The following is a 27,520-nucleotide window of genomic DNA, read 5'->3' on the forward strand; positions in this document are numbered from 1 at the left end:
GGGGAGAGAGGGAGGGAAGGGAGGAAAGGAAGGAGAGAAGGAGAGGAAGGAAGGAAAAGGGAGGAAAGGAGGAAGGAAGGAAGGGAAGGAGGAGAGAAGGAAAAGGGGGAGAGAGGGAGGGAAGGGAGGAAAGGAAGGAGAGAAGGAGAGGAAGGAAGGAAAAGGGAGGAAAGGAGGAAGGAAGGGAAGGGAAGGAGGAGAGAAGGAAAAGGGGGAGGGATGGAGGGAAGGGAGGAAAGGAAGGAGAGAAGGAGAGGAAGGAAGGAAAAGGGAGGAAAGGAGGAAGGAAGGGAAGGGAAGGAGGAGAGAAGGAAAAGGGGGAGAGAGGGAGGGAAGGGAGGAAAGGAAGGAGAGAAGGAGAGGAAGGAAGGAAAAGGGAGGAAAGGAGGAAGGAAGGGAAGGGAAGGAGGAGAGAAGGAAAAGGGGGAGAGAGGGAGGGAAGGGAGGAAAGGAAGGAGAGAAGGAGAGGAAGGAAGGAAAAGGGAGGAAAGGAGGAAGGAAGGGAAGGGAAGGAGGAGAGAAGGAAGGAACGGCCCTTGCCAGCCCCTCCCCTCCCTCCCTCCCTCGGGGTAAGCCCGCCCCGCCCCCTCCCCCCCAGAGCCCCGGCCGGGAGGTCAACGACCGCGGGTTACCCGGCGCGCGCGCCTCCCCTCCCCCGCCCCCTCCGGGCTCCACGCGGCGCCAGGCCCCGCCCCCGCCCCGCCCTCCCGCCGCCCCTCCCAAAAGCCGCCGGCTCCGGGGAAGCGCCGCTCACTCCCGAGGCGGCCGGCGGAGGCAGCGGAGGCGGCGGGTGAGTCGGACGGGCGGGCGGGGGAGAGAAGCCGGGCTTGCCTGCCGAGAAGGACCCCCCACCCTCCCCTCCCTCCACCCCTTGCCCCAACCAGGCCGGCTCCGGCGGGCAGCTGCGGGACTCCGCCGCCGGCTCGGGTCTCCTCCGGACTCCGCCAGCCGGGCGCCCGTCAGCTGCTTGCGGAGCCCGGCGGGGAGGGGAGTCCGGAGGGGGCTTCGCTGGCTTGGCCGACAAGCGAGGAGTCCGGCCGGCTGGGCTTTGGAGAGGAGGAGGAAAAGAAGGGAAGCTCCCCCCCCACACCTTCCTTACGGCCAGCCGAGGCTTTTACTCCGCTCTCCTTACTCCGCCTTGGTTATGTGCGACGTGGAACGGGGACCTTCCTCCTCCTCCTCCTCCTGGCCACAACAACCCGGCGAGGTGGGAAAGGGGCTGAGAGGCGAGCAAGCTGGCTCCCCTGGCTAAGGGGGCACTAGAACTCCCCACCTCCTGGCCAGCGGCCCGTCTTCCTAACAGCCTTGGAAGGGCCCCTTAGAGCTCTTCTAGTCCAACCCCCTGCTCAGGCAGTGAACCACCACCCCCCCGTCCCAGACCCTTTCGGACAAGGGGTTGCCCTCACAGGAGTTCCACCGCTAAAGTCAGGACTAGAAGTCCCCGTCTCCTGGTTGAGCCGCCCAAAGTTAGCCAGCCATCTTTCGTGGCTAAGGCAGGACTAGAACTCGCGAGCGTCCCTAAGGCACCCAGTGGCTTTCCTGCCTAAGAAGGAAAACTACGAGTCGCCGGCGCCTGGCAACGGTCCCCAAGTCCCCCAGCCGTCGTCTTCTGTGGCTAAGGCAGAACTAGAATTCCCCTCCCGTCCCTTCGCTCTCTCGCCTGGGGCCAAAGCGGTCAGCTTTGGAGGGCTACCGTACCTGCAAAAGAGAGGGGAGGGGTCTCCTTTGCCTTTCGTCATCCCAGCTGCTCCTGAAGGCCAGGTGGGCGGGGGATGATGGGCGGGGGAGACCCTCCCATCTGGAGGACTTGCCCATTCTTGGAGGGGGGGGGCGGGAAGAGAGACACAGACCGGAAGAACTTGAACTCTCGCCTTATTGCCAAGGGGGCTGCAACCGATGCGAATCTTGCTAGGCTGGTTGGGCCGCTCCTCCCCTCCTCTCTGATGCCCAGTAAATTGGGGGGGGGGAGACCCCTTCCTCCTCCCCCTTCCCCCTCCCTCGCCTCTCCTGACCTCCCTCTCCCTTCCCAGACCCTCCAGGAAACCTTCATTCCCACTCCTCTCCTTTTTCTAGAGCAGGGGGTCTCCAACCTTGGGCCCTTGAAGCCTGGGGGGACTTCAACTCCCAGAATTCCCCAGCCAGCAAAGCTGCATTAGACCCGCCCCCGCATTAGAGCAAAGCTGGCTGGGGAATTCTGGGAGTTGAAGTCCCCCAGGCTTCAAGGGCCCAAGGTTGAGACCCCCTGCTCTAGAGGAGGCTTTCTGGCAGGGACGCCTGGCATGCGTCAAAGGAGGAAGTGAGGGGAACCCCAAAACTGGGAGGGGTCCAAGGTGGGGGGAGGAACCCCTTTCCCTCCTCTCGGATTTTATTCCGAAGCTTTAGCGAAGCTGGGCAGGATTTTAAAAACTCCTGGGGGGAAGAAGGAAGGAGGAATTCCCAGCCCGGTTGCAGAATCTCTGGCGGTGGGTTCCCATCGTTCCCCTGGCGGTGGGGCTTTCCACACACCTACGCGGGGTGGGGGTGGGGGTGGAACTGGTGGCTCTCGCACGCCTGGGCGAGCGTGCAAAGCCAGCCGTGACTGAAGCGGATCGTTCTCCTTTACCTTTCCCCGAAGCCGTTTCCTCCTTTGGAACAATGCGCCGATTGATCTGTGGCAAGAGGCCGCTTATACAACCAGGCGCACGTGTCCGCAGCTGGGACAGGCAACCCGGGAAGACGGAGAGGAGGAAGGAAGTCCTCGGCCCAAGGGGGAGAGAAGGGAGCGGGCCCCGGGTGGCTGTGGCCCAGGGGCTGCGGTGTCCCAATCGATACCCAAGGGGGAAGAGAAACTAGGCGTGCCTTCGGTCCAACCCCACTCCTTGCTGCACTCCCAAAAAACGCAGCGGAGCCCCGGATTTCCACGGCTAAGCGAGACCTCGGTGAGGTTTCGGTCCCGTTTTACGACTCTTCTTGCCGCCGTTGTTAAGCGGATCGCCGCAGTAACACGGTCATTAAAGAGATTCCAGCTTTCCCCTCGCCTTGGGTCAGAGAGGGCCTCCGGGGAAGCTGTGACCGTCGTAAGTAGGAGCCAGTCATCCAGTGTCCAGGTTTTGACCACTTGAACGCCGGGGGAGTCAGTTAAAAGTCCCTTTTCCCCCCAGCGCCGTCGTAACTCCAAACGAACCACTCAATGAACCATTGGAAGTCAAGGACTGCCTACCAGGAATTGGGTCTCTTGGCTGTTGGGTCTCAGCTCGACTGAGGGGCTGGAAAGGGCAGAGGGGCGTGTGTGTGTGTGTGTGTGTGTGTGTGTGTGTGTGTGTGTGTGTGAACTCTCGCTCCTGGGAAGGAAGGTGTTCCAGGCCAAGAGTGCTAGAACTCCCAAGGGGTTGGGGGGGCATTAGTTCTGCAAAGACCCCTTAAGAAGCCTCCCTCCTGGTGGGCCTGCCACCCCTGCATCTGTGTCTTTGGAGGTCAGTAAGCCCCCCCACACACACACAGCATGTGTGGCCTCTAGAACGAAGAGGGAAGAGACCCTTTCCCCAAATCCTGCAGCCCCTCGCTGTGGACGCTTTGGCTTCACCCCTAATCCTGATCTCGTGTGTTCAGGATGCCTCCAGGTAGCAATCTGGGGGGTGGGGGGTGTCTCTGAGCTTGGTGCCTGGTTTGCAAATGTCTTGTGACCCAGCTAGGTAACATCATCAGTGCTGGAAGGGAGGAGGGGTTTGCGGAGAGGAGGGATGGAGGGAAGAAGGGAAGGAGGACTGTGCAGGGTCCTTGATGCTCTCTGAGCTGGGCGGTTGACGTTTCATGACCCAGCTAGATACCATCATCAATGCAAGGAGGGAGTGGGGTTTGTGGAGAGGAGGAGGAGAAGGAAGAGGAGGTAAGAATGTGCTAGAAGGGGGAGGGAGGGTTTGGCAGAGAGGAGGAGGAAGAGGAGAGGGATAAGAGGAGGAGGAAGAGGAGGATGAGATGGATAAGAGGAGGAGGAAGAGGAGGATGAGAGGGATAAGAGGAGAGGGATAGGATAGGAGGAGAGAGATAGGAGGAGGAAGAGGATGAGAGGGATAGGAGGAGGAGGAGGAAGAGGAGGGCTGAGGCTCTCTGAGCCGAGTTCTTTTCGTGCAGGCATTTCATGACCCAACTAGGTAACATCATCAGTGCTGGAAGGAAGGGAGGAAGAGTTGATGGGTTGCCCTGTCAGTGTTGGTGAGAGAGGATTCCTCCCACCATGGCAGTTAGGCTTAGTTAAGGTTTTGCTTCTCCGTTTGTCTGGTGTTCATCCCTGCTTATCTGTTCCGTCCTTGAGATCTTGCTGTTCTGTTAGCTCAGTTACCTGGCCTGGCTCCCTTTCGTTACCCAACTAGGCAGCAGCATCCGTGCTGGAGGGAAGGAGCCACCCATCATCCTTTGGCAAAGAACCATCGCACCTCTCCAGATCACCTGTCCGTTGCCCCAATTTCACCCCGCCCTTCATGCAACATCTCCCCGTTCTTTGAAATCGGCGTTTCTCAAGGGAAGCGATCCCGAGTCCCTTTAAAAGCAGGAAGGAGTTTTTATTTCCTCCCCTGGTGGGATTCCAGGGCTGGGAGGGCCCTGGAGGCCATCCAGTCCATCCCCCGCTTGCTCAAGGCAGAGATCCCGGTTAAAGCTGCCTTGAAGAGGAGTTCACCAGATCCCTGGGAAGAAACTGATCCCGCTCTGGGATCCCTTGGGTAGATGGTGCGCTATCGGTTCCTTCAGTGAGACTCTTAGCAAGCACCATACAGATAAGTCCTCAACTTATAACAGTTCATTTACTGGCCATTTGAAATGACAAGAACTGTTGCAAAATCCCCACATTGTCAGGGGGTCAAAATTTTGGACGCTCAGCAACCGACTCATAGTTATGATGGCCGCAGGATTATCAGGGTGTGTGTGTGTCAAATGGCTTAACAATTCTGGCAAGAAAGGTTGTAAAACAGGGCAAATCCACTTAGCGACCTTGTTTGCTCAGCGATGGAAGTTTTGGGCTCGAGTTTTTGTGGTTGTAAGTCGAGGACTTAGTTAGATTGGGTCTCAAAAGTCATTTTTTTTTCCTGGGTTTCTGTTGGACTCAGCCTTCCTGGGACCGAAGCCCCCCGAGAGGCATCCTAACAGAAAGGAGGTGGGAGGTCCTGGCCCACTTAGGGATGGGGGGGCTGCCATACGGCCCCCTCAATCTTCTCTCTTCCTTCCCTCTCGGTTAATGGGGGCTTGGCCTACAACCATAGCTGAGCCCCCAAATTATGTTACTAAGTGGGGGGGATTGGACTAGATGACCCACAGGGTCCCTTCCATCTGTTAAATGCCATAGGGCCTCCTGCTTGGGTGGGGGTTGGACTAGATGACCTACAAGGTCCCTTCCAAGTTGCAACTCTGCTTATCTGTTATCTGCTTGTCCGAAGATCGCAAAAGGGGACCCTGGGACAAGGCGACTGTCAGAACGATGGGTCAGTGGTCAAGCTTCCAAATTCTGATCCCGCGAGCGGTGATGCCGCTACGGTTGACTTGCCGGCGTGAAAAACGCTTGTCGGTGGTTGTTTTTTTTCCAGTGCCGTCGCCACTTGGATCGGCCACTAAACGAAGGGTCGTTAAAGTGGCGGCCTGCCTACCCTTTTCTGCTGCGCGGTTGGGTCGCTCTGCCCCATCGGCCGGTTTGCTTGAACCGTGGCCCTGGGAGGAGGGCGGGGGGTTCTGCTGCTCGGATTAGGGCCACGCAAAGAGCATCTGTCCCTTCCGCCAGTCACCTCTTCGTGCAGTCAGTTTGCTTGCTCGGCTGGGGAGCCACGTCAGCCGCCTGCTCAGAAGGACGGGGAGGTGAGAGACGGGGGCGCTCCTGTCCCCTCCCCACACACACACACAGAGCCCCGGGGCTGGGTGGGTGCCTGCTGGCCTGCGTCTCTCAATCCTCACCCACACCCCCCACCCCCCCAGGCCACGGGTGAAAGGGCATCCTCCAATACAACTGTCTTGCCAGCAATTCTCCTTTCTCCTTTCTCCTCTCCCTTGTCTTTCTCTTTCTCTGTTCCCTCCTCCTCTTCCTTCTTTTCCTCTTTCTCCTCTTCCTCCTCTTCTCTTCTTCCTCTTTCTCTTCTTCCTCCTCCCCCTCTTCCTCCCCTCTGCTGCTGCCACTTGATAACACACACACACACACACACACACACACACACACACACACACACAGATTGTCTAGGGACGGGCCCCGTGACGGAGCTTGGATGTTGCCGCTCAGCCCTCCCATTGGTGGAAGAGAGTTGGATGATTCAACAGCAGGTGTAGCCAAGGCTGCGTTGAGCAACAGGCGGATCTAATTAGAGGGTGTGGGGGGAGGAACGGGACGAGGGTAACGGCAGCCCAAATCCTCCCTGGGAAACACTCAGCCCCCGCCCCCCCAGGAAGCTGCAGCTGTTCTTTGCAAGGCCAGCTGAGAGAGGTTTTTTTTTTTTGGCCAGGGTCTGATTGGGGGTGGGGAGTCCCTTGCCGTCCTGTTAAAATGGGCATTAAATTAATTCCGGACAGAATGCAGAGAACATCAACCAGGACGATTGGTGGGGGGACTAAAACCTACTCTGGACGGTTGTAGGAACCGGGCCTGGCTAGTCTAGGGAAGAGAAGGACCAGGGGAGACAGGAGAGCAGTGATCCAATATTTGAAGGGAAAGGGAGAGAAAGAAAAGGAAAGAACAAGAGGAAGAGGAAGGAAGGAGAGAAAGAAAAAAAGAGTGAGAGAAAAAGGAAGGAAGGAAGGAAGGAAGGAGAGAAAGAAAGAAAGAAAGAAAGAAAGAAAGAAAGAAAGAAAGAAAAGAAAGAAAGAAAGAAAGAAAGAAAGAAAGAAAGAAAGAAAGAAAGAAAGAAAGAAAGAAAGAAAAAGAAAGAAAGAAAGAGAGTGACTGGAGGCTAAAACATACAATGAACCGGCCTGGCTGGTCTAGGGAAGAGAAGGACCAGGGGAGACAGGAGAGCAGTGATCCAATATTTGAAGGGAAAGGGAGAGAAAGAAAAGGAAAGAGGAAGAGGAAGGAAGGAGAGAAAGAAAAAAAGAATGAGAAAGAATGAGAGAAAAAGGAAGGAAGGAAAGAAAGAAAGAAAGAAAGAAAGAAAGAAAGAAAGAAAGAAAGAAAGAGAAAGAAAGAAAGAAAGAAAGAAAGAAAGAAAGAAAGAAAGAAAGAAAGAAAGAAAGAAAGAAAGAAAGAAAGAAAGAGAGTGACTGGAGGCTAAAACATACAATGAACTGGGTCTGGCTGGTCTAGGGAAGAGAAGGACCAGGGGAGACAGGAGAGCAGTGATCCAATATTTGAAGGAAAGGGAGAGAAAGAAAAGGAAAGAGGAAGAGGAAGGAAGGAGAGAAAGAAAAAAAGAATGAGAAAGAATGAGAGAAAAAGGAAGGAAGGAAAGAAAGAAAGAAAGAAAAAGAAAGAAAGAAAGAAAGAAAGAGAGCAAGAGAGAGTGACTGGAGGCTAAAACATACGATGAACTGGGCCTGGCTAGTCTAGGGAAGAGAAGGACCGGGGAGACAAGAGAGCAGCCTTCCAGTATTTGAGGGAGGGGCTGCCCCAGAGAGGATAACAGAATAATAGAAGAACAGAGTTGAAAGGGACCCGGGAGGTCGTCTAGTCCAACCCCCCCCTGCCTAGGCAGGAACCCTGTAGTATTTTGGACAAATGGTTCTCCAATCTCTTCTTCTTAAAAACTTCCAGTGTTGGAGCATTCACAACTTCTGGAGGCAAAGTGGTTTTTTATTTTTTGTTTTTTTTTCCCAGCTGCCTTTCCTCCATCTAATAGTCAGATCACACCCACCCACACACCCATTGTGGGTGCAAAAGAGAACCTGGGTTTTCCCGTCAGTCAAGAAAAGTCTTGGGAGAGTAAAATGGAGAAAGTTGCCAGGAAGACGGGGTGAGGGGGCTTTGAGCCCCACCTGCAGTAAGAGGTGGCCAGGGGGGCTCGGGGAGGGAGAGGATCGGATCCGAACCCTGACCGTTGCAAAGTGGGGCTGTGCTGGAGAAGCGGCTGTCTTTACTTCAAACAACACAGGATGTGCAAATCAGCAGCAGCAGCAGTAGTCCTCATCGTGTGGTTGTCTGACTTTTTAACCCTTTCTTTTCTAGCTGGAGTTTTGCAACAGGCAAGGGGCCCCGTGACAAAGATCCCTCCCTACAAGCCGTGCTGGGATTCAACGGCTTCACACCGGTTCAACCGAACCGGTTGTTAAATTGCTGGCTGGCTCTTCCCCCTGCCAGGACTCCCCGTTTTGGTTCCCAGGGAAGTGCAGAGAGGCTCACTAGGCCCAAAATGGGGTGCTGAGAGTGTGTGGCACTGTCCCCCATGGTCTGTTTTGGGCCTAGTAAACCTCCCAGGAGGCTGCAAAGAGGCCCACTAGGCCCAAAATGGGATGCTGGGGGGCACCCACCCTGCCCGCGACCCGTTTTTGCTCCCAGGGGGCTGCCTGTCACACCCTCGGCGATGCCCACCCAGCTGGTCATTGGAGCAGAGAACTGGTTGTTATTTGAATCCCACCGCTGCCTAGAAGGCTTCTGTGGGTGGGGTTGGGGGGGGGGTCAGCTTGTCTTGATTTTGGGGAGTTGTAAAATCTTTCTTCAGATCCTGGCTCCTTTGCTCGCTCTCTCCGTTTGCTTCATTTCGACCCTTTAAAGCGGGACGTTGTTGAAGTGTAGCTGCAGTTCGCTCACAGAGCATGCTAAGCACTAAATCATGGTTTGCAAGGCCCATGGCCGGGTTGCCGTTATATGTAGTCCCTTATCTATCAGGGCTCCCCAAACTTGGCCACTTTTTAAGACTTGTGGACTTCAACTCCCGGAATCCTTTAACTCCCAGCTATGCCGGCTGGAGGATTCTGGGAATTGAAGTCCGCAACTCTTAAAGTGGCCAACTTTGGAGACCCCTGAGCTGGACTGTGTGGGAGGCCAGGTGTTGTCCCTTACATTAAAAGAATTTCTGGTGTAGGAATCCCAGTGAAAGTTGGATGAAACGTGGCTCATACAGTAGAATCATGCAGGTTAGGAGGGACCTCTGGAGGTCTTCTAGTCCTACCCATTGCCCAAGGCAGGCATCCACAAGCAGGATAGAATGATAGATGCCTGGAATCGTCCAAATTGACAATTTCTGAAGTGTCTGAAACGATTGGGGGGGGTGGGGTTAGACTAGAAGACCTCCAAGATCCCCCTCCCTCTTGTTATCGGGTGTTTATTTCTCTCCTGGGCTAAAATCTTGGACAGGTTCCTCTCTGCTGGCACTAATTTGTGTTTGCTAAAAGTCTGGGGACTTTTGTCTTTCTTCTTCCAAGTGTGCAATTCAAACATTTGACTCAAAGATAAGCTGGAGGGTTGCTAAAAATAGTCGGGCTCTTGCGTTAGCGTTGGCACTCTGGAAGGACCCTTTGACCTGCTTGGGTGCCTTTCTGGAAGGGGAAGAGGTCAGCTGGCCTTGAGTGCGAGTGATGCAACGGATCACGCCCTCCGGGTAGTCAAACAACTGTCCGTCTCTCTACGGTGTCGCCTTCTGGATGGGGCAGGTTGCCCCGTAGGGCAGAGTTCCACCGAAACAGGAGCCAGCCGTGAGCAGCAGCTGCCCCAAAAAAAAACCCAACACGGTTCTAGGCTGCATAAACAGAAGGATCGTAGAATTAAGATCACAGGAAGCGTTCAGACCGCTTTATAAGGCCTTGGGAAGAGGCCACACCTGGAATCCTGCGTCCAGTTTTGGTCGCCATACCGTAAAAAAGATGTTGAGACTCTAGAAAGAGTGCAGAGAAGAACAATAACAAGGATTAGGGGGACTGGAGGCTAAAACATGAAGTTGCAGGAAGTGAGTATCTGTAGTTTGATGAACAGAAAGACTAGGAGAGACTTGATAGCAGCCTTCCAATGTCTCAGGGGCTGCCCCAAAGAAGAGGCAGTCAAGCTACTCTCCAAAGCATCTGAGGGCAGGACAAGAAGCAACGGGTGGAAACTAATCGTGGAGAGAAGCAACTTAGAACTAAGGAGAAATTTACTGACAGTAAGAACAATTAACCAGTGGAACGAATTGTCTCCAGAAGTTGTGGCTGCTCCAACGCTGGAAGTTTTTAAGAAGATGTTGGATAACCATTGGTGTCTGAAGTGGTGTAGGGTTTCCTGCCTAGGCAGGGGGTTGGACTAGAAGACCTCCAGGGCCCCTTCCAACGCTGTTAGTCTTTTCTATTCCCTCAACCACGGCAGCTTTCAGACTTCAACTCCCAGAATCCCCCAGCCAGCCAGCCAGCCAGCCTGGGGCGAAGGACTCCTAGTGAATGGGTGAAAACAGGGAGGCTGGTATCTTGTGCGGCTCCGTGCCGGTCCTTTGAAGGAAGAAACCACGGTTCCCCTGCTGCCCAGGGAGGCTTTTTTTGTGGCAGGAGGCGGCTCCCGGGACCCCCTTAGTTGGGTTCTCTGGCCCTTCTCTTGGGAATTGGGGGGCCGGGGGGGGGCAGAGGTAATTCCGCAGGGATTACACCTTGGCGGTTTTTCTTCTATCTCTTCGTGTTTGCCAGGATTACACCTGCATATTTCTCTCTCTCTCTCGCTTCCTTTTTCTCCCTCCCTCCCTATCTATATCCCTCCCTCTCTCCCTCTCTATCATTCTATCTCTATCCCTCCTTCCCTCTTCCTCTCTGTCTTTCTATCTCTAGCCCTCCCTTTCCTTTTCTCTCCCCCTCCCTCTCTGTCTTTCTATCTCTATCCGTCCTTCCCTCTCTCTTCCTCTCTATCTTTCTATCTCTAGCCCTCCCTTTCCTTTTCTCTCCCCCTCCCTCTCTATCGTTCTATCTCTATCCGTCCTTCCCTCTCTCTTCCTCTCTATCTTTCTATCTCTAGCCCTCCTTTCCTTTTCTCTCCCCTCCCTCTCTATCGTTCTATCTCTATCCGTCCTTCCCTCTCTCTTCCTCTCTATCTTTCTATCTCTAGCCCTCCCTCTCCTTTTCTCTCCCCCTCCCTCTCTGTCTTTCTATCTCTATCCGTCCTTCCCTCTCTCTTCCTCTCTATCTTTCTATCTCTAGCCCTCCCTCTCCCTTTCTCTCCCCCTCCCTCTCTACTGTTCTATCTCTATCCCTCCTTCCCTCTCTCTCTCCCCTTTCTCCCTCTCCCCTTTCTCCCTCTCTATCTTTCTATCTCTATCCCTCCTTCCCTCTCTCTCTCCCCTTTCTCCTCACCCCTTTCTCCCTCTCTATCTTTCTATCTCTATCCCTCCTTCCCTCTCTCTCTCCCCTTTCTCCCTCTCCCCTTTCTCCCTCTCTATCTTTCTATCTCTATCCCTCCTTCCCTCTCTCTCTCCCCTTTCTCCCTCTCCCCTTTCTCCCTCTCTATCTTTCTATCTCTATCCCTCCTTCCCTCTCTCTCTCCCCTTTCTCCCTCTCCCCTTTCTTCCTCTCTATCTTTCTATATCCATCCCTCTCCCTTTCTTTCCCCCTCCCTTTCTCCCTCTATTTTCTATCTCTCTCCCCCCTCCCTTTCTCTCTCGTGTTTTGTTTCGGGAGGGGGTGTTGTGTTTGCGCTGGCCTTTTCGATCGTTGAGATAACCGCCGTGTCACCTTGACTTGACACTTGTTTGTGAACCGAAGGAAAATGGGCTCGGGTTCAAATTTTAAGGGGGAGGAGGGCAGGGGAAGCATTTTGATTTGGAGCAAAATCCCTGAGGAGGGGGGATGTTTCCCCATGGCCCCTTTGTGCTCCGAATACTTTCACTCGGTCAAAGCAGAGAATTTGGAACAGGAGAAGAGGTGAATGAGACCGCACATGGCTTAAAATGTCTTGTCTCAGGAGGCAGGGCGAGGTAGTTTTGAAGACTGAACCTCCCTATCCAAGAGCAGTCTATCAAGGGACAACCAGGAAATATATTATTGCATGCCTTGGGAGTAGAAGAACAAGAACAATCAACCCGTGGAACAGAAGTTGCCTTTGTAAACTGTGGGAGCTTCATCCACTGGAGGCTTTCAAGAAGAGACTGGATTGAAATGGCGTAGGGTCTCCTGTTTGGGCGGGGGGTTGGACTAGATGACCTACAAGGTCCCTTCCAACTCTGTTAATCTGAACATCTCCTCTCCCGGCAATCTGGGAAGAAGGAAGATGCCAGACCAGTTGGGCCTTTATAGCTGATCCAGCTTCAAAGAGCGGGGCGGTCAGATTTATTGCTGACGTTGGGTCCTGAAACCTTAGCGGACCTTCCACGATCCGAGGCAGTCTAGCTGAAAATCCTAGTTGCTTGGCTCCGGGGATCCAAGGAACATTTATTTTTTGTTTTTATTTTTTAAAAATTAGTTACGCATTAAATAGACCTTCCTTCCAGGGAGCAAGTTTTAAAACTGGCAATGCAAACTCTTGCAAAGAAAAAAAAAAAGGGGGCCACTCGGAAGTCTGTACCACAGAGCCAAATTTGTCTAAAAAAAGAGTCTGTGGTCCAAAGAGGCTGGAAATTCCACCCCCCCCCCTCCTCAAAAAAGGCTTGCAAATCCACTGAGGCTCGCCTGCCCGCCTCAGTCACAGCCTTAAAAGCACAAAATGGAAGTTATTTGTGATCATCAAACCAGCGGAAATCCTTTGCGGGGTTTACCGTACCGGAAGCCACTTGAAATAGGTCGGAGGTGGGAGGGAGTCAAACGTGAGTCCATTCAAGGTTGAGGGCCCATGATGGGCTGATGGGACACATCACCCGTGACCGGGCGTGGCCTCAAACCGAGGAGGGGGGGGGCTGGCTTTACGGGACGGGACGGACCTTGAGCAATCCGGGGGCCCACTTTGGATCCGAGAACATTTCCTGTTTCCAAAGAGGAAATAGCTGCAGAGTCTCTTTTTTCTGGGCTGCTCCCTCCCCAGTTGCAAAAGGGGAGAAATCCAGATGTTAGTAACTCATGAGAAAGAAAGAAAAAGAAAGAAAGAAAGAAAGAAAGAAAGAAAGAAAGAAAGAAAGAAAGAAAGAAAGAAAGGAAAGAGAGAGAGAAAGAAAGAGAGAAAGAAAAGAAAGGAAGGAAGAAAGAGAGAGAGAAAGAAAGAAAGAAAGAAAAAGAAAGAAAGAAGAGAAAAGTGAGAGAGAAAGAAAAGAAAGAAAAAAGGAAAGAAAGAAAGAAAGAGAGAAAAGAAAGAAAGAAAAGGAAGGAAGGAAGAGAGAGAGAGAGAAAGAAAGAGAAAGAGAGAGAGAGAAAGAAAAGAAAGAAAAAGGAAAGAGAGAAAGAAAGGAAGGAAGGAAGAGAGAGAGAGAGAAAGAAAGAGAAAGAGAGAGAGAGAGAAAGAAAAGAAAGAAAAAGGAAAGAGAGAAAGGAAGGAAGGAAGAAAGGAAGAAAGAAAAGGAAGAAAGGAAAGAGAGAGAGAAAGAGAGAGAGAGAGAGAGATGTCTATGGAGATTCTTCATCATCCAGATCCTGTGTGGTTGTCCCCAAAGTGCTTTCCACCCCAAGAGGCCACTGGAAACTTTCTGGGAGGTTTTTTTGGGGGAAGACATTTCACTTCTCATCCGAGAAGCTTCCTCCTTTCTCCCAGAAGACAAGTGGGTTGGTTTTGAATATTGCTATTTCTGGAGTTCCTCAAAGCTGTTTCTCTAGAGGCCGCCTGGATGGGGCGGGGGGCGGATCATGAGATTGTCTTCAATTCCTTAGGATTCCAAGGCTTCTGAGACCGTAATTATGCACACCCTTATTTTAAAAACAAGTCTGAAGAATCCAGATTTGTTAGATTTTGCAGCAGAAATTCACAGCCAGGAAACACACACACACACAGAGATGACTGATTCAGCAGGATTCATTCACTTCTTTATAGACATAATAAGACATAAGTAAATGTCAATCCAGCTTCAGAGCTCAGAACAGAGCGGGGAGATCAGCCTTGCCCAGATTCTCTCTTTTAGTTTCAGTTTCTAGTTCAGCTCCCCTTGGCTGACTTTGTTAACCATGTCTCTGCCAGTTCATGAATATTTTGACAAGATTGCTCAAAGGATCACGGGTTGCCCTCTCCCCTCTTTGGAAGAGCTTTATAGCTCCCGCTGCCTTAAGAAAACTCAAAAACATTCTCCAAGATCCATCTCCTCCTGGGCACCCCCTTTTTTTTGGGGGGGGGGGGGAACTATTACCATTACAGGATAGTAAAAAAAAAGGACAAAGAGGCTGAAAAACAGCTTCTATCCCAGGGCAGCAACTATACTGTATAGCGCAGAGATCTCCAAACTTGGCAGGTTTAAGGCTTGTGGACTTCCAACTCCCAGAATTCCTGAGCTAACATGACTGGAGGAGGAATTCTGGGAGTTGAAGTCCGCAAGCCTTAAACCTGCCAAGTTTCGGGACCCCTAATACAGTGCAATATGAAGGCAACGTCCGGGGGGGGAGGGGGGGGTTTCAATCCAATGGCGTAGAATGCAAAGGAGGTGTGTTTGCGTTTTTATAGTTATAATAATGTGCACTGGAGGCTACATTTAATTTGGTTGTACAAGGTGCAGTGACAATAAAGGAAACATGCCATCTTGATAGAACTTGAGCCCTGGGCCCCACCCGGCAAAATGAAATTAAGTGGGGTGGGTAGGGCTTTCGCTCAGGCGTGAAGATACAGGTACAGATTAGGTGAAACCTGGCTCCAAAACAACAGCAGTTAGCGGGAACGTGGAGTGCTAGTAAGCAGTTACTTAAACGTGAGCCAACAGGAGCCAACAAAAAAGCCAACGCGATCCTCGATTGCATTAAGAGAGAGAGAGATAGAATCGAGATCGCGTGAAGTTGTAGTTCTGCTTTATAAATGCTTAGTAAGGCCACCCTTGGAATAGTTTGGAAGCTAGATTTGGTCGCCACGATATTAAAAAAAGATGTGGAGACTCTGGAAAGAGGGCAGAGAAGAGCGAGAAAGAGGATTTAGGGGACTGGAGGCTAAAATATACGAAGAACGGTCGCGGGAACTGGGTAGGTTTAGTTTAATGGAAAGGGTTACGGAGGATGTGATAGTCGTCTTCCAATATTTGAGGGGCTGCCCCAAAGATGAGAGGGGGTCCACCTGTTCTCCAAAGCACCAAAAGGCCAGACAAGGAACAACAGGTAGAAACTAATCCAGGGGAGAAACTTTCTGACAGGGAGGACAGTTAACCAGTGGAACTGCCTGCCACCAGAAGTTGTGGGTGCCTCATCGCTGGAGGTTTTTAAGGAGAGACTGAACAGTCCCCAGTCTGGAGTGGTGTAGGGTGTCCTGGTTGGACTAGAAGACCTCCAAGGGTCCCGTCTAATTCTCTGATTCTGCCATTCGGATGATAAACTGACAGCAAGACTCGTGAAGGGATTTTTTTGCATTCAGAGGCTTGGGGATGGAAAGAAGGGTGGGGTGGTGTCAGCTTTTCACTTATTTTGAGAAGGACAGGGTTGGGGAGACCTTAAGGGTCATCTAGTCCAGCCTGTCCGTCAGAGGTTTGCAAAAGCCACACACAACCCAATCTCTTCCATCTCCGAAGGGTGTGTGTGTGTATATATGTGTGTGTGTGTATATGTTTTCTTAAGTTTTCACGGGTACTTACATGTATGGTATTCAGCTTTGTTCGGGTATTTTCCCACGTCATTGTAGTTGTGCTTTTAAAGTTGTAGCAACGTTTCGGCAGAATCTCATCTGCCATCCTTGCAAAAACTTAAGAAAACATATATATATATATATATCTTATTTTCTTTTTCCTCTTCCTTGTCTGCATGGGGCTTCCCACAAACACCCGGAAGTGGAGAAGGTGGCACTAAGAGGCCTCTTCGATTTCTCCCTTCAGGCTAAACTGGCTTAAGAGACCAGACCCGGTGGAAGGGATTGTAAGAGATTCGTTTTCAGGCCACGTCAAGGCTCGGTCAAGATGGCAGCGGCAGCCCTGGTGACTGGATCCGTCCCCGTGGGACCAGCGACCCCTCCTTTCTCCGAAGCGGCGGATGTCTCGCTGAGCGACGTTGAGGTGGCTCCCTCTTCGCCCAGGTGGGTGCTTCCTGTCTGTCTCTACCCCACAACCCAAGGGGACACACACTTTTACTATGGGGTGTTTGGGCCATTATTGACGGGGGGGTGGGTGTAATCCAGATGGAATTTTAACCCCCTGCCTTGGAAACCTGCTAGGTGGAGATTTAGTTAAAGAAGGTTGAACCTGTTGGAACTGGAGGCTCAAACATACGGTGAACGGTTGCAGGAACTGGGCCTGGCTGGTCTAGGGAAGAGAAGGACCAGGGGAGACAGGAGAGCAGTCTTCCAATATCTCAGGGGCTGCCCCAAAGAAGAGGCAGTCAAGCTATTCTCCAAAGGACCTGAGCGCAGGACAAGGAGCAATGGGTGGAAACTAATCAAGGAGAGAAGCAACCTAGAACGAAGGAGGAATTTACTGACAGTGAGAACAATTAACCAGTGGAACAATTTGCCTCCAGAAATTGTGAGTGCTCCAACACCGGAAGTTGTTAAGAAGAGATTGGACAGCCATTTGTCTGAAGTGGTGTAGGGTTTCCTGCCTGGGCAGGGGGTTGGACTAGAAGACCTCCAGGGTCTCTTCCAGCTCTGTTATTCTATGTTCTATGGAACTGACCATCCTGGTTTGTAGCGTAGTGGTCTGTATAAACCAGACATTCGCGGTTTGCTCAGACCACGCTTCACCCTATGTGCATCGGGCATGAACATCTGGACCCAGAGGTGTAGGGTTCAAAACAGCAAGTAGCCCTCGACTTACAACGGTTCCTTTAGTGACCAAAGTTACAGCGGCACTGGGGGGGAAAAGGCGACGTATGACCATTTTTCCACACTTGCGACTGTTGTGACATCCCTACAGTCACGTGATCAAACTCCAGCCGCTTGGTAAGTCGAGGCCTACCTATAGAGGTAGTCATCAGTGCTGGAAGGGAGGAGGGGTTTGCGGAGAGGGGGGGAGGGAAGAAGGGAGGGAGGACTGTGCAGGGTCCTTGATGCTCTCTGAGCTGGGTGGTTGACGTTTCATGACCCAGCTAGATACCATCATCAATGCTAGGAGGGAGTGGGGTTTGTGGAGAGGAGGAGGAGAAGGAAGAGGAGGTAAGAATGTGCTAGAAGGGGGAGGGAGGGTTTGGCAGAGAGGAGGAGGAAGAGGAGAGGGATAAGAGGAGGAGGAAGAGGAGGATGAGATGGATAAGAGGAGGAGGAAGAGGAGGAGGAGAGGGATAGGAGGAGGAGGAAGAGGAGAGGGATAGGAGGAGGAAGAGGAGGATGAGATGGATAAGAGGAGGAGGAAGAGGAGGATGAGAGGGATAAGAGGAGGAGGAAGAGGAGGATGAGAGGGATAAGAGGAGAGGGATAGGAGGAGGAAGAGGAGGATGAGATGGATAAGAGGAGGAGGAAGAGGAGGATGAGAGGGATAGGAGGAGGAGGAAGAGGAGAGGGATAAGAGGAGGAGGAAGAGGAGGATGAGATGGATAAGAGGAGGAGGAAGAGGAGGATGAGAGGGATAAGAGGAGGATGAAGAGGAGAGGGATAGGAGGAGGAAGAGGAGGATGAGATGGATAAGAGGAGGTGGAAGAGGAGGATGAGAAGGATAAGATGAGAGGGATAGGATAGGAGGAGAGAGATAAGAGGAGGAGGAAGAGGGGGATGAGAGGGATAAGAGGAGGAGAGGGATAAGAGGAGGAGGAAGAGGAGGAGGAGAGGGATAGAAGGAGGAGGAAGAGGAGGGCTGAGGCTCTCTGAGCCGAGTTCTTTTTGTGCAGGCGTTTCATGACCCAACTAGGTAACATCATCAGTGCTGGAAGGAAGGGAGGAAGAGTTGATGGGTTGCCCTGTCAGTGTTGGTGAGAGAGGATTCCTCCCACCATGGCAGTTAGGCTTAGTTAGGGTCCTGCTTCTCCGTTTGTCTGGTGTTCATCCTTGCTTATCTGTTCCGTCCTTGAGATCTTGCTGTTCTGTTAGCTCAGTTACCTGGCCTGGCTCCCTTTCGTTACCCAACTAGGCAGCAGCATCCGTGCTGGAGGGAAGGAGCCACCCATCATCCTTTGGCAAAGAACCATCGCACCTCTCCAGATCACCTGTCCGTTGCCCCAATTTCACCCCGCCCTTCATGCAACCTCTCCCCGTTCTTTGAAATCGGCGTTTCTCAAGGGAAGCGATCCCCGAGTCCCTTTAAAAGCAGGAAGGAGTTTTTATTTCCTCCCCTGGTGGGATTCTAGGGCTGGGAGGGCCCTGGAGGCCATCCAGTCCATCCCCCGCTTGCTCAAGGCAGGGATCCTTTCCCCGTTCTTTGAAATACAAATTCCGAAGGGTCGTAAAATGAGACAAAATTCACTTCACTGTCTCGCTTAGCGACGGAAGTTTTGGGTGCCATTGCCCTCAAACAAGGACTACAAATCCTTAGTGGGGCTGGATTGGGGGCTGAGTGACAGCCACTCTTGGGGGGCAGCGACGGGGGGCCTCGGCGTAGTTTGGGGAAGGCAAATGCTGATCTCAGCTGAAGAATATCCAAGAGATTCTATTTGGTGCCTCCTTCCCAGCTTGGCGCACAGGTGGGCAGCACCTCGAGGGACGCTGGGGGGGGGTGCAGGAAAACCCCAGTTGCATGTGCGTCACCCTCTTTTGGCGGGGAGGAAGGGGTGCTGTTTCCAGGCTGGGCAGCCTCGTGCACCCCGTGCCAGCTGCCCCTTCTTCCCCCAGGGCTTCCTTTCTCCATTAGCGGGGGAGTCTTTCCACCTACGGAAATGGCCTTTGCTGAAATGCTGGGCGTTGGGAGGAACCAGACTCCAGCATCAGGGACACTCAGGGGGTGTATGTGAGGGGGGAACAGGACAGAAAGAGGGAGGAAGGGAAGGAGAAAGGGGAGGGAGAGCAAGGGAGGGAGAGAGAAGGGGAGAAAGGGAGGGAGAGAGAGAGAAGGAGGGAGGGAGAGGGAAGGAGAAAGAGGGGAGGGAGAGAGAAGGGGCAGAAAGGGAGGGAGAGAGAGAGAGAGAAGGAGGGAGGGAGAGGGAAGGAGAAAGGGAGGGAGAGAGAAGGGGAGAAAGGGAGGGAGAGAGAGAGAGAAGGAGGAGGAGAGGGAAGGAGAAGGAGAAGGAGGGAGAGAGAAGGGGAGAAAGGGAGGGAGAGAGAGAGAGAAGGAGGGAGGGAGAGGGAAGGAGAAAGAGGGAGGGAGAGAGAAGGGGGAGAAAGGGAGGGAGAGAGAGAGAGGGAGGGAGAAAGAGGGAGGGAGGGGGGAAGGAGAAAGAGGGAGGGAGAGCAAGGGAGAGAGAAGGAGGGAGAGAGAAAGAGAGAGGGAGGGAGAGAGAAAGAGGGAGGGAGGGGGAGGGAAGGAGAAAGAGAGCAAGGGAGGGAGAGAGAGGGGGAGAGAGAGAGAAGGAGGGAGGGAGAGAGAAGGGGGAGAAAGGGAGGGAGAGAGAGAGAGAAGGAGGGAGGGAGAGGGAAGGAGAAAGAGGGAGGGAGAGAGAAGGGGGAGAAAGGGAGGGAGAGAGAGAGAGGAGGGAGAAAGAGGGAGGGAGGGGAGGGAAGGAGAAAGAGGGAGGGAGAGCAAGGGAGAGAGAAGGAGGGAGAAAGAGGGAGGGAGAGAGAGAGAAAGGAGGAAGAGGGAGAGAGAAAGAGAGAGGGAGGGAGAGAGAAAGAGGAGGGAGGGAGAGAGAAAGAGGGAGGGAGGGGAGGGAAGGAGAAAGAGAGCAAGGAGGGAGAGAGAAGGAGGAGAGAGAGGGGAGAGAGAGAGAAGGAGGAGGGAGAGGGAAGGAGAAAGAGGGAGGGAGAGCAAGGGAGGGAGGGAGAAGGGGAGAAAGAGGGAGGGAGGGGGAGGGAAGGAGAAAGAGGGAGGGAGGAGGAGGGAAGGAGAAAGAGGGAGGGAGAGCAAGGGAGAGAGAAGGAGGGAGAGAGAGAGAAGGAGGGAGAGGGAGAGAGAGAAAGAGAGAGGGAGGGAGAGAGAAAGAGGGAGGGAGGGGAGGGAAGGAGAAAGAGAGCAAGGAGGGAGAGAGAAGGAGGGAGAGAGGGGAGAGAGAGAGAAGGAGGGAGGGAGAGGGAAGGAGAAAGAGGGAGGGAGAGCAAGGGAGGGAGGGAGAAGGGGAGAAAGAGGGAGGGAGGGGAGGGAAGGAGAAAGAGGGAGGGAGGGGAGGGAAGGACAAAGAGGGAGGGAGAGCAAGGGAGAGAGAAGGAGGGAGAGAGAGAGAAGGAGGGAGAGGGAGAGAGAAAGAGGGAGGGAGGGGAGGGAAGGAGAAAGAGCAAGGGAGGGAGAGAGAAGGAGGGAGAGAGGGGGGAGAGAGAGAGAAGGAGGGAGGGAGAGGGAAGGAGAAAGAGGGAGGGAGAGCAAGGGAGGGAGGGAGAAGGGGGAGAAAGAGGGAGGGAGGGGGAGGGAAGGAGAAAGAGAGAGCAAGAGAGAGAGGGAGGGAGAGAGAGATTTTCTGCTTTTGCTCTGCTCGAAAACAAGGGGTCTCACCGTCCGACCGAGGTGAGGGGTTCGGTCCCTCTCTGTGACGGTCCCGGGAAGGGAGGTTTGGCCAGGGTGGCAGAGCTGGGGGAGGAGGGGCCGGGTTTGGGCAGGGCTGCCCCACAGCTCCACGAGTTCCAGCAGGCTCCGTTCTGGGCTTGGCGGCTTTCTCAGAAAGATGAACCCGATGGTTGGGTTCTTTCTTTCTTTCTTTCTCTTTCTTTCTTTCTCTTTCTTTCTTTCTTTCTTTCTTTCTTTCTTTCTTTCTTTCCTTCCTTCCTTCCTTCCTTCCTTCCTCCTTTCCTTCCTTCCTTCCTTCCTTCCATTCTTTCTTTCTTTCTTTCTTTCTTTCTTTCTTTCTTTTTTCTTTCTTTCTTTCTTTCTTTCCTTCCTTCCTCCTTCCTTCCTTCCTTCCTCCTTCCTTCCTTCCTCCTCCCTCCCTCCCTCCCTCCCTCCCTCCTTCCTTCCTTCCTTCCTTCCTTCCTTCCTTCCTTTCTTTCTTTCTTTCTTTCTTTCTTTCTTTCTTCGGGTGAAGGCCGGGCTGTGTGGCAACCGAGGAGGCCAGCCCTGTAATTTGGGGTATGCCCTACAGGGAATGTCCTGCGCCGCCCCAACCTTTTGTGGCTTGTGAATGACAGGGTGCGGCCCGGAGGGTTAGTGGTTCTCACAGAACCGGCGAAACGCTCTGGGGATGGACGGGCGCTGTTCTTCCTGGGAGCCCATTCAAAGTCCCCAGGATTCGGTGGGGAAGGAGGCTTGGAGACCCTCCTGGCCAGTTGGTGTCTCCTTTCACAACCCTGGGAACTGACCGAGGAGAGAAGCAAGCTGGGAAGAAGGCGAAACTCCCTACTAAACAGGGAGGGCCATTAACCAGGGGGACTCCTTGTCACCAGAAGTTGTGGCGGCTCTCTTTTTCTCTCTTTCTCTCCCCCCCTCTTTCTCCCCCCCTCTCTCATTCTCTCTTTCTCTCTCTCTAGTTTTCTCTCTCCCTTCTCATTCTCTCTCTCTTTTTCTCTCTCTCTCTTTCTCTCTCTCTAGTTTTCTCTCCCCTCTCATTCTCTCTCTCTCTCATTCTCTCTTTCTCTCTCTCTAGTTTTCTCTCTCCCTTCTCATTCTCTCTCTTTTTCTCTCTTTCTCTCCCCCCTCTCTCATTCTCTCTCTCTCTAGTTTTCTCTCTCCCCTCTCATTCTTTCTCTCTCTTTTTCTCTCTCTCTCTTTCTCTCTCTCTTTCTCTCTCTCTCTTTCTTGCTTTCTCTCTCTCTAGTTTTCTCTCTCCCTCTCATTCTTTCTCTCTCTTTTTCTCTCTCTCTCTTTCTCTCTCTCTTTCTCTCTCTCTCTTTCTTGCTTTCTCTCTCTCTAGTTTTCTCTCTCCTCTCATTCTCTCTCTATCTCTTTCTCTCTCTCTCTCTCATTCTCTCTTTCTCTAGTTTTCTCTCTCCCCTCTCATTCTCTCTCTGTCTTTTCTCTCTCTCTTTCTCTCTCTCTCTTTCTCTCTAGTTTTCTCTCTCCCCTCTCATTCTCTCTCTCTTTTTCTCTCTCTCTCTCATTCTCTCTCTCTCTAGTTTTCACTCCCCCCCTCTCATTTTCTCTCTCTTTCTCTCTCTCTTTCTCTCTCTCTCTTTCTTGCTTTCTCTCTCTCTAGTTTTCTCTCTCCCCTCTCATTCTCTCTCTCTCTCTTTCTCTCTCTCTCTCTCATTCTCTCTTTCTCTAGTTTTCTCTCTCCTCTCATTCTCTCTCTGTCTTTTCTCTCTCTCTTTCTCTCTCTCTCTTTCTCTCTAGTTTTCTCTCTCCCTCTCATTCTCTCTCTCTTTTTCTCTCTCTCTCATCATCTCTCTCTCTCTAGTTTTCTCTCCCCCTCTCATTTTCTCTCTCTCTTTCTCTCTCTCTTCTCTCTCTTTCTCTCCCCCGTCTCCCCCCTCTCTCATTCTCTCTTCTCTCTCTCTAGTTTTCTCCCTCCCTCTCATTCTCTCTCTCTTTTCTCTCTTTCTCTTCCCCCTCTCTCTCCCCCCGCCATTCTCTCTCTCTCTCTCTCTCTCTCTAGTTCTCTCTCTCTCTCTCTCTCTCTCTCTCTCTCTCTCTCTCTCTCTCTCTCAGGCCAGGCAAAGGGCAAAGCCATGAGATTGCCTCTCTTTTAAGATCGTTTTTAAGATCCCCGCGGAACCACTAAGCGAAGAAAACTCTTCGCTGTTGAGATTGCTTAGGAGGGAGGAATTCAATATCTGCTCCAGATAAGACCCGGGAATAATAACTGCATCCAGTCGGGGTTCCCCGCATTACAAAAAAAAAGGGGTGTTCAGACTTTGGAAAAAGCGCAAAGCAGAGCAACTAAAGGGGATTAGAGGCCTGGAGACTAAAACATAGGACGAAATAAGCAGGAATGGGGTCTGGCCGCTCTAGAGAAAAGAAGAATAGAAATATTCCAGGATTTGAGGGGCTCCCCCAAAGCGGGGAGTGGGGGGTGTCAACTTATTTTCCAAATCACCAGAAGGCAAGATAAGAAACAATATGTTGGAAACTCATCCGGGAGAGGCGCAACCTGGAATGAGGCAGAAGCTTCCTAACCGTGAGAACCACGAACCAGTGGAACTGCTGGCCACCAGGAATCGTGGGCGCTTCGTCACGGGAGGTTTTTTTAAGGGGAGCCCGGACGGTTTACTTCTCTGAAATGGTCTAGGGTCTCCTGCTTGAGCAAGGGGATGGACTGGAAGACCTCCAAGGTCCCTTCCTGCTCTGTTTTGAGTTGCGCTTTCCCAGTGATCCCACGAAATCGCCTCCCTCGACGTTTGAAGCCCAGGGTTTTTAGGGTCTGCCTCCTGGAAGGAAGAGGAGGGACGCCCCCGTCCTGGGGAGCAGGTCCCACTTAAGTGCTTCACTTCCCTTTTTCCTATCCACGTCAGCCATTCACTCTCTTCCTTCCGGCGGCTGTTATGGATCCCATTTAAGTTCCTTTGGCTTTCCGACAAGATCGTTGCCGTTTTGCCTTCCCGTGTTTGCAGAAACCCTCATCTCAGTGGAAGCCTCTTTGAACTGGAAAAGCACCGGGTACTTTATTTTTATTTTTATTTTTGAGAGCTTTCCAGCTTGTCTTTTTCTTTGGCCGCCTTCCCAGGAAGATCCTTTGCACAGAAAAGAGTTCCTGTTATGAAACGAACTCTTCCCCGGATCGAGCGGCCGTATTTCCTCTTCTCCCTTTTCCAGGCAACCGGGGAATCCCAAAATAATGTCAAGGACCGTTTAGCTAGCCAGGTTCGGGGCGCGCTGCGAGTCCCAATCGGAAAGAAATAGAGGCGTGCGTAAAGCGGAGCTCTTCCATCTTGGCAACTTGAGGAGTTGTGGATGTCAATTCCCAGAATTCCTCAGCCAGCTTGTAGGTGGGGGAAAAAAAAGAAAGAAAGGAGGGAGGAAAGAAGGAAAGAAGGAATGTTGGAAAGAGGAAGGAAGGATGGAAAGAAGGGGGAAAGGAAGGAAAGCGGAAGGAAGGAAGGAAGGAAGGAAGGAAGGAAGGAAGGAAGGAAGGAAGGAAGGTTGGAAAAATGGGAAGGAAGGATGGAAAGAAGGAAAAAGAAAGAACGGAAACCTGAATGAAGAAAGGAAGGAAGAAAAGTTGGAAAGAGAGGAAGAATGGAAAGCAGAAAGGAGGAAAGGAAAGGAGGGAAGGGAGAAGGAAGGAAAGTTGGAAAGAGGAAGGAAGGATGGAAAGAAGGAAAAAAGGGGGAGAGGAAGGAAAGCTGAAAGAAGGAAGGAATGTTGGGAAAATGGGAAGGAAGTTGGAAGAAGGAAGGATGGAAAGAAGGAAAAAGAAAAGGAAAACTGAAGAAACGTTGGAAGGAAAGAAGGAAGGATGGAAGGAAGGAAAAAAGAAAAGAGGCAAGAAGGTGTTTTGGAAAATCAGGAAGGAAGGAAAGTTGGAAAGGAAGGAAGGGTGGAAAGAAAAGAGAAAAGGAAGACTGAATGAAGAAATGTTGGAAGGAAGGAAGAAAAAAAGTTGGAAAGAGGAAGGATGGAAGGAAAAAGAAAAGGAAGGAAAGAAGGAATGTTGGGGAAACAGAAAGGAAGGAAGGAAAGTTGGAAAGAGGAATAATGGAAAGAAGGAAAGAGGAAAGGAGTTGAGGGGGAGGAAAAAAGGATGGAAAGTTGGAAGGAAGGAAGGAAGGAAAGAGGAAGGAAGGAAGGAAAGGAAGGAAGGAAGGAAAGAGGAAGGAAGGAAGGAAGGAAAGGAAGTCTCTAAGTGGCATAATGTCAGAGGGATATCAATTCTTGGCAGCCGGGGCCTGGCATATTCCGGGGCAAAGCTACGCCCAGGAGCCCCTGAAAAAGCCACGAATGCAGCATTGGCGGCGCAGGGGCTCCTGAAGGATCTCCTTTGTCATCAGGGCCCATTGCCCAAGGAGGGCCCGCCGTTCCCTGCGCGGAGCAGCAGCGGTGCCAACTTTGCACCCCCCCTGGCCCAGGGCAGCTCCGGTCAGAACTCCGGAGGGCTGGTGCTGCGGGTGAGGTCACAAGCAGCCCTTCTGGAACTCTGCGGTTGGCAGAAAGCAGCTGCCCGTTGCTGCAGAGGGCACCCTCCTCCCCGGGGGCAGGGAGAGGGTGCCCTTTTGAGGGGACCCCGGGGGCTCCCCGGAAGACCCATCCACCAAGCCCGAAGCTAAAAGATGCCACATCCCAAACAGCAACCCATTGGGCCACCTGCTGCGGGAGAGGAACAACGAAACAGGCTCCAGGTGCGTCTCGGGATGATTGGGTTGGCATGGCCAGGTGGTACCAAGCTGGCAGGAATAGCCAACCCCCCGGAAGATACGCTCAAGATCCAGAGGGATCTGGACAGACTTGAACCCTGGGCCCTATCTAACAGAATGAAATTCAATGTAGAGAAAACTAAAAGTCCTACACTTAGGCAAGAAAAACCAAAAGGACACATATAGACTGGGTGAAACCAGGCTCAATAGCAGGAACTGGGAGAGGGATCTTGGAGTCTTAGTGGACAACCAGCTAAATAGGAGCCAGCCGTGTGCAGCAGCAGCCGAAAAAGTCAACGCAATCCTAAATTGTATTAACAGAGGGATACAATCGAGATCAAGGGAAGTACTAATACCACTCTATAAAGCCTTAGTAAGGCCACACCTAGAGTCCTGCGTCCAGTTTTGGTCACCACATTATAAAAAAGAATTTGAGACTCTAGAAAGAGGGCAGAGAAGAGCAACCAGGATGATGAGGGGGCTGGAGGCTGAAACATACGAATAACGGTTGCAGGAACTGGGCTTGGTTAGTCGAGGGAAGAGAAGGACCAGGGGGGGCAGGAGAGCATCTTCCAATATTGGAGGGGCTGCCCCAGAGAGGAGGAGGAAGGGGTCAAGCTGTTCTCCAAAGCCCCCGAAGGCCAGAGAAGGAAGAATGGATGGAAACTGATCCAGGAGAGGTTCAACCTGAGAAATGAGGAGAAATTTTCTGACAGGGAGAACAATCAACCCATGGAATAGAAGTTGTGGGAGCTTCATCACTGGAGGCTTTCAAGAAAAACGGGAAGGCTGCCCTCTTAATTCCAAAAAAGACAGAAAATGAACCAGACTGGGGGCAGGGGGAACAGTCATTTTCCTTCCCCCCCCCCCCAATATTTTTTTAATTTCAATCTGCATATGCAGAACAATACATTAACAGTGTGGCATCAATATATGTTTTAGCACTGGCAAAATTAATAATACCAATCGTATCTCTCAATGCACGTATTTCACATTAATTCATAATCCTTCAATGCTTATTTTCAACCTTTCAAAACTTTCTCCAAATGCCTACCACCATATCAGTTAAACATACCTAGTAATTCAATTATTCAATTTTTCTCCCTGCTTTTATTTTATTTTTTTAAAATAAAAAATTCTCATTTGGCAAGCAGTGAGGTTCCAGGTTTCACATCTCAATACAAACATGACCATAGTTACCTGTTCATTATATTTGTTTAGTTTCATATTGCATCATCCTTATTGTTAAATTGTTTATGCTTATCTTGTCCAATTCCAATTCATGTTATTTTAATACATTCTCATATCTTATTTTACAATGTTATCTAAAATTCTCATCTCATTTCTGTTGTCATTTCTCATATTACTTTTTTCTGTCACATTTTGTCATTTTATCAATTCTTATCTGTAAATATAATTATCCCCTCTGGTTAATAATTCGAGCTAACCACCTTCATTCTACCTTTAATATCAATCTCCTTATCTAGTATATAACACAAATGTATGTATGTATGCATGTATGTATGTATGTATGTATGGTATTCAGCTTTGTTCGGGTATTTTCCCACGTCATTGTAGTTGTGCTTTTAAAGTTGGAGCAACGTTTCGGCAGAATCTCCTCTGCCATCATCAGGCTTCTGTATTGACTCACAGACAAACACAAGACAGAAGCCTGATGATGGCAGATGAGATTCTGCCGAAACGTTGCACCAACTTTAAAAGCACAACTGTAATGACGTGGGAAAATACCCGAACAAAGCTGAATACCATATATATATTTATATATTTATATATATTTATGTCAGATTCCGCATTATATTTTATCAAACACCTTATGAATTATCTATACATTACAAAATACTATTTTCAATATATTCTTATACATCACAACATATTACCTTGCGGAATCTCCTTCCTTACCCTTTTTTGTTTCACCCATTATCTCTCATACTTTGGACAATATACTTTCTTTTCATCCTTGTTTGTTTCCTGTTCCTCTTTGTTTTCTCTTAATTCCCCTTTTTCCCATTCTTATTCCCCTCCATTTCTCATTCCAGTTATTAAACTTTTCTCTCGCCCTCTTTTGCTTTTTGTCTTTTGCCCTTTTTCTGCTTTTTCCCCTCTCCCTTTATCCATTTTCCGAACCATTCCCTCTTTTATCATCCCATCAAGACCACAATTTTTTAGTTCTAATTCCTTTCTTCCCCGTTTAAATAATTGTTGTTCGTTTTGTTCTTCAATGTTGGCTTCTTCTTTATAGAACTCCTCCCTCTCTGGTTTATTTTGTTCTTGGGTATGCTGAGCCACCATTTCTAATTTCTGTAGTACATAATTGCGTGCACACATGTGCATGCCGGCCCGCCACATTATGTGGCCCAGTTGTGAACAGGTCACAGCCCAGGGAAGAGAGGGGGGTGGATC

General features: G+C 51.2%; 1 protein-coding gene across 1 annotated transcript in view; it reads left to right on the forward strand.

Annotated features, from left to right (window-relative positions):
- The first annotated feature begins 745 nt into the window (after nt 1-745).
- The window catches only part of ACSBG2 (acyl-CoA synthetase bubblegum family member 2), a 48,291-nt gene continuing 21,516 nt past the window's right edge, over nt 746-27,520 (forward strand). Inside the window, 2 exon segments of the mRNA XM_087922566.1 lie at nt 746-790; nt 15,750-15,946. Of these exon segments, the coding sequence (XP_087778692.1) occupies nt 15,831-15,946 (116 nt within the window). The 5' untranslated portion in view covers nt 746-790; nt 15,750-15,830.

This window comes from Pseudonaja textilis, chromosome 1 (genome assembly GCF_049901715.1).
Source record: "Pseudonaja textilis isolate UNSWEBS1 chromosome 1, rPseTex1.2, whole genome shotgun sequence".
Classification (NCBI taxonomy): Eukaryota; Metazoa; Chordata; class Lepidosauria; order Squamata; family Elapidae; genus Pseudonaja; species Pseudonaja textilis.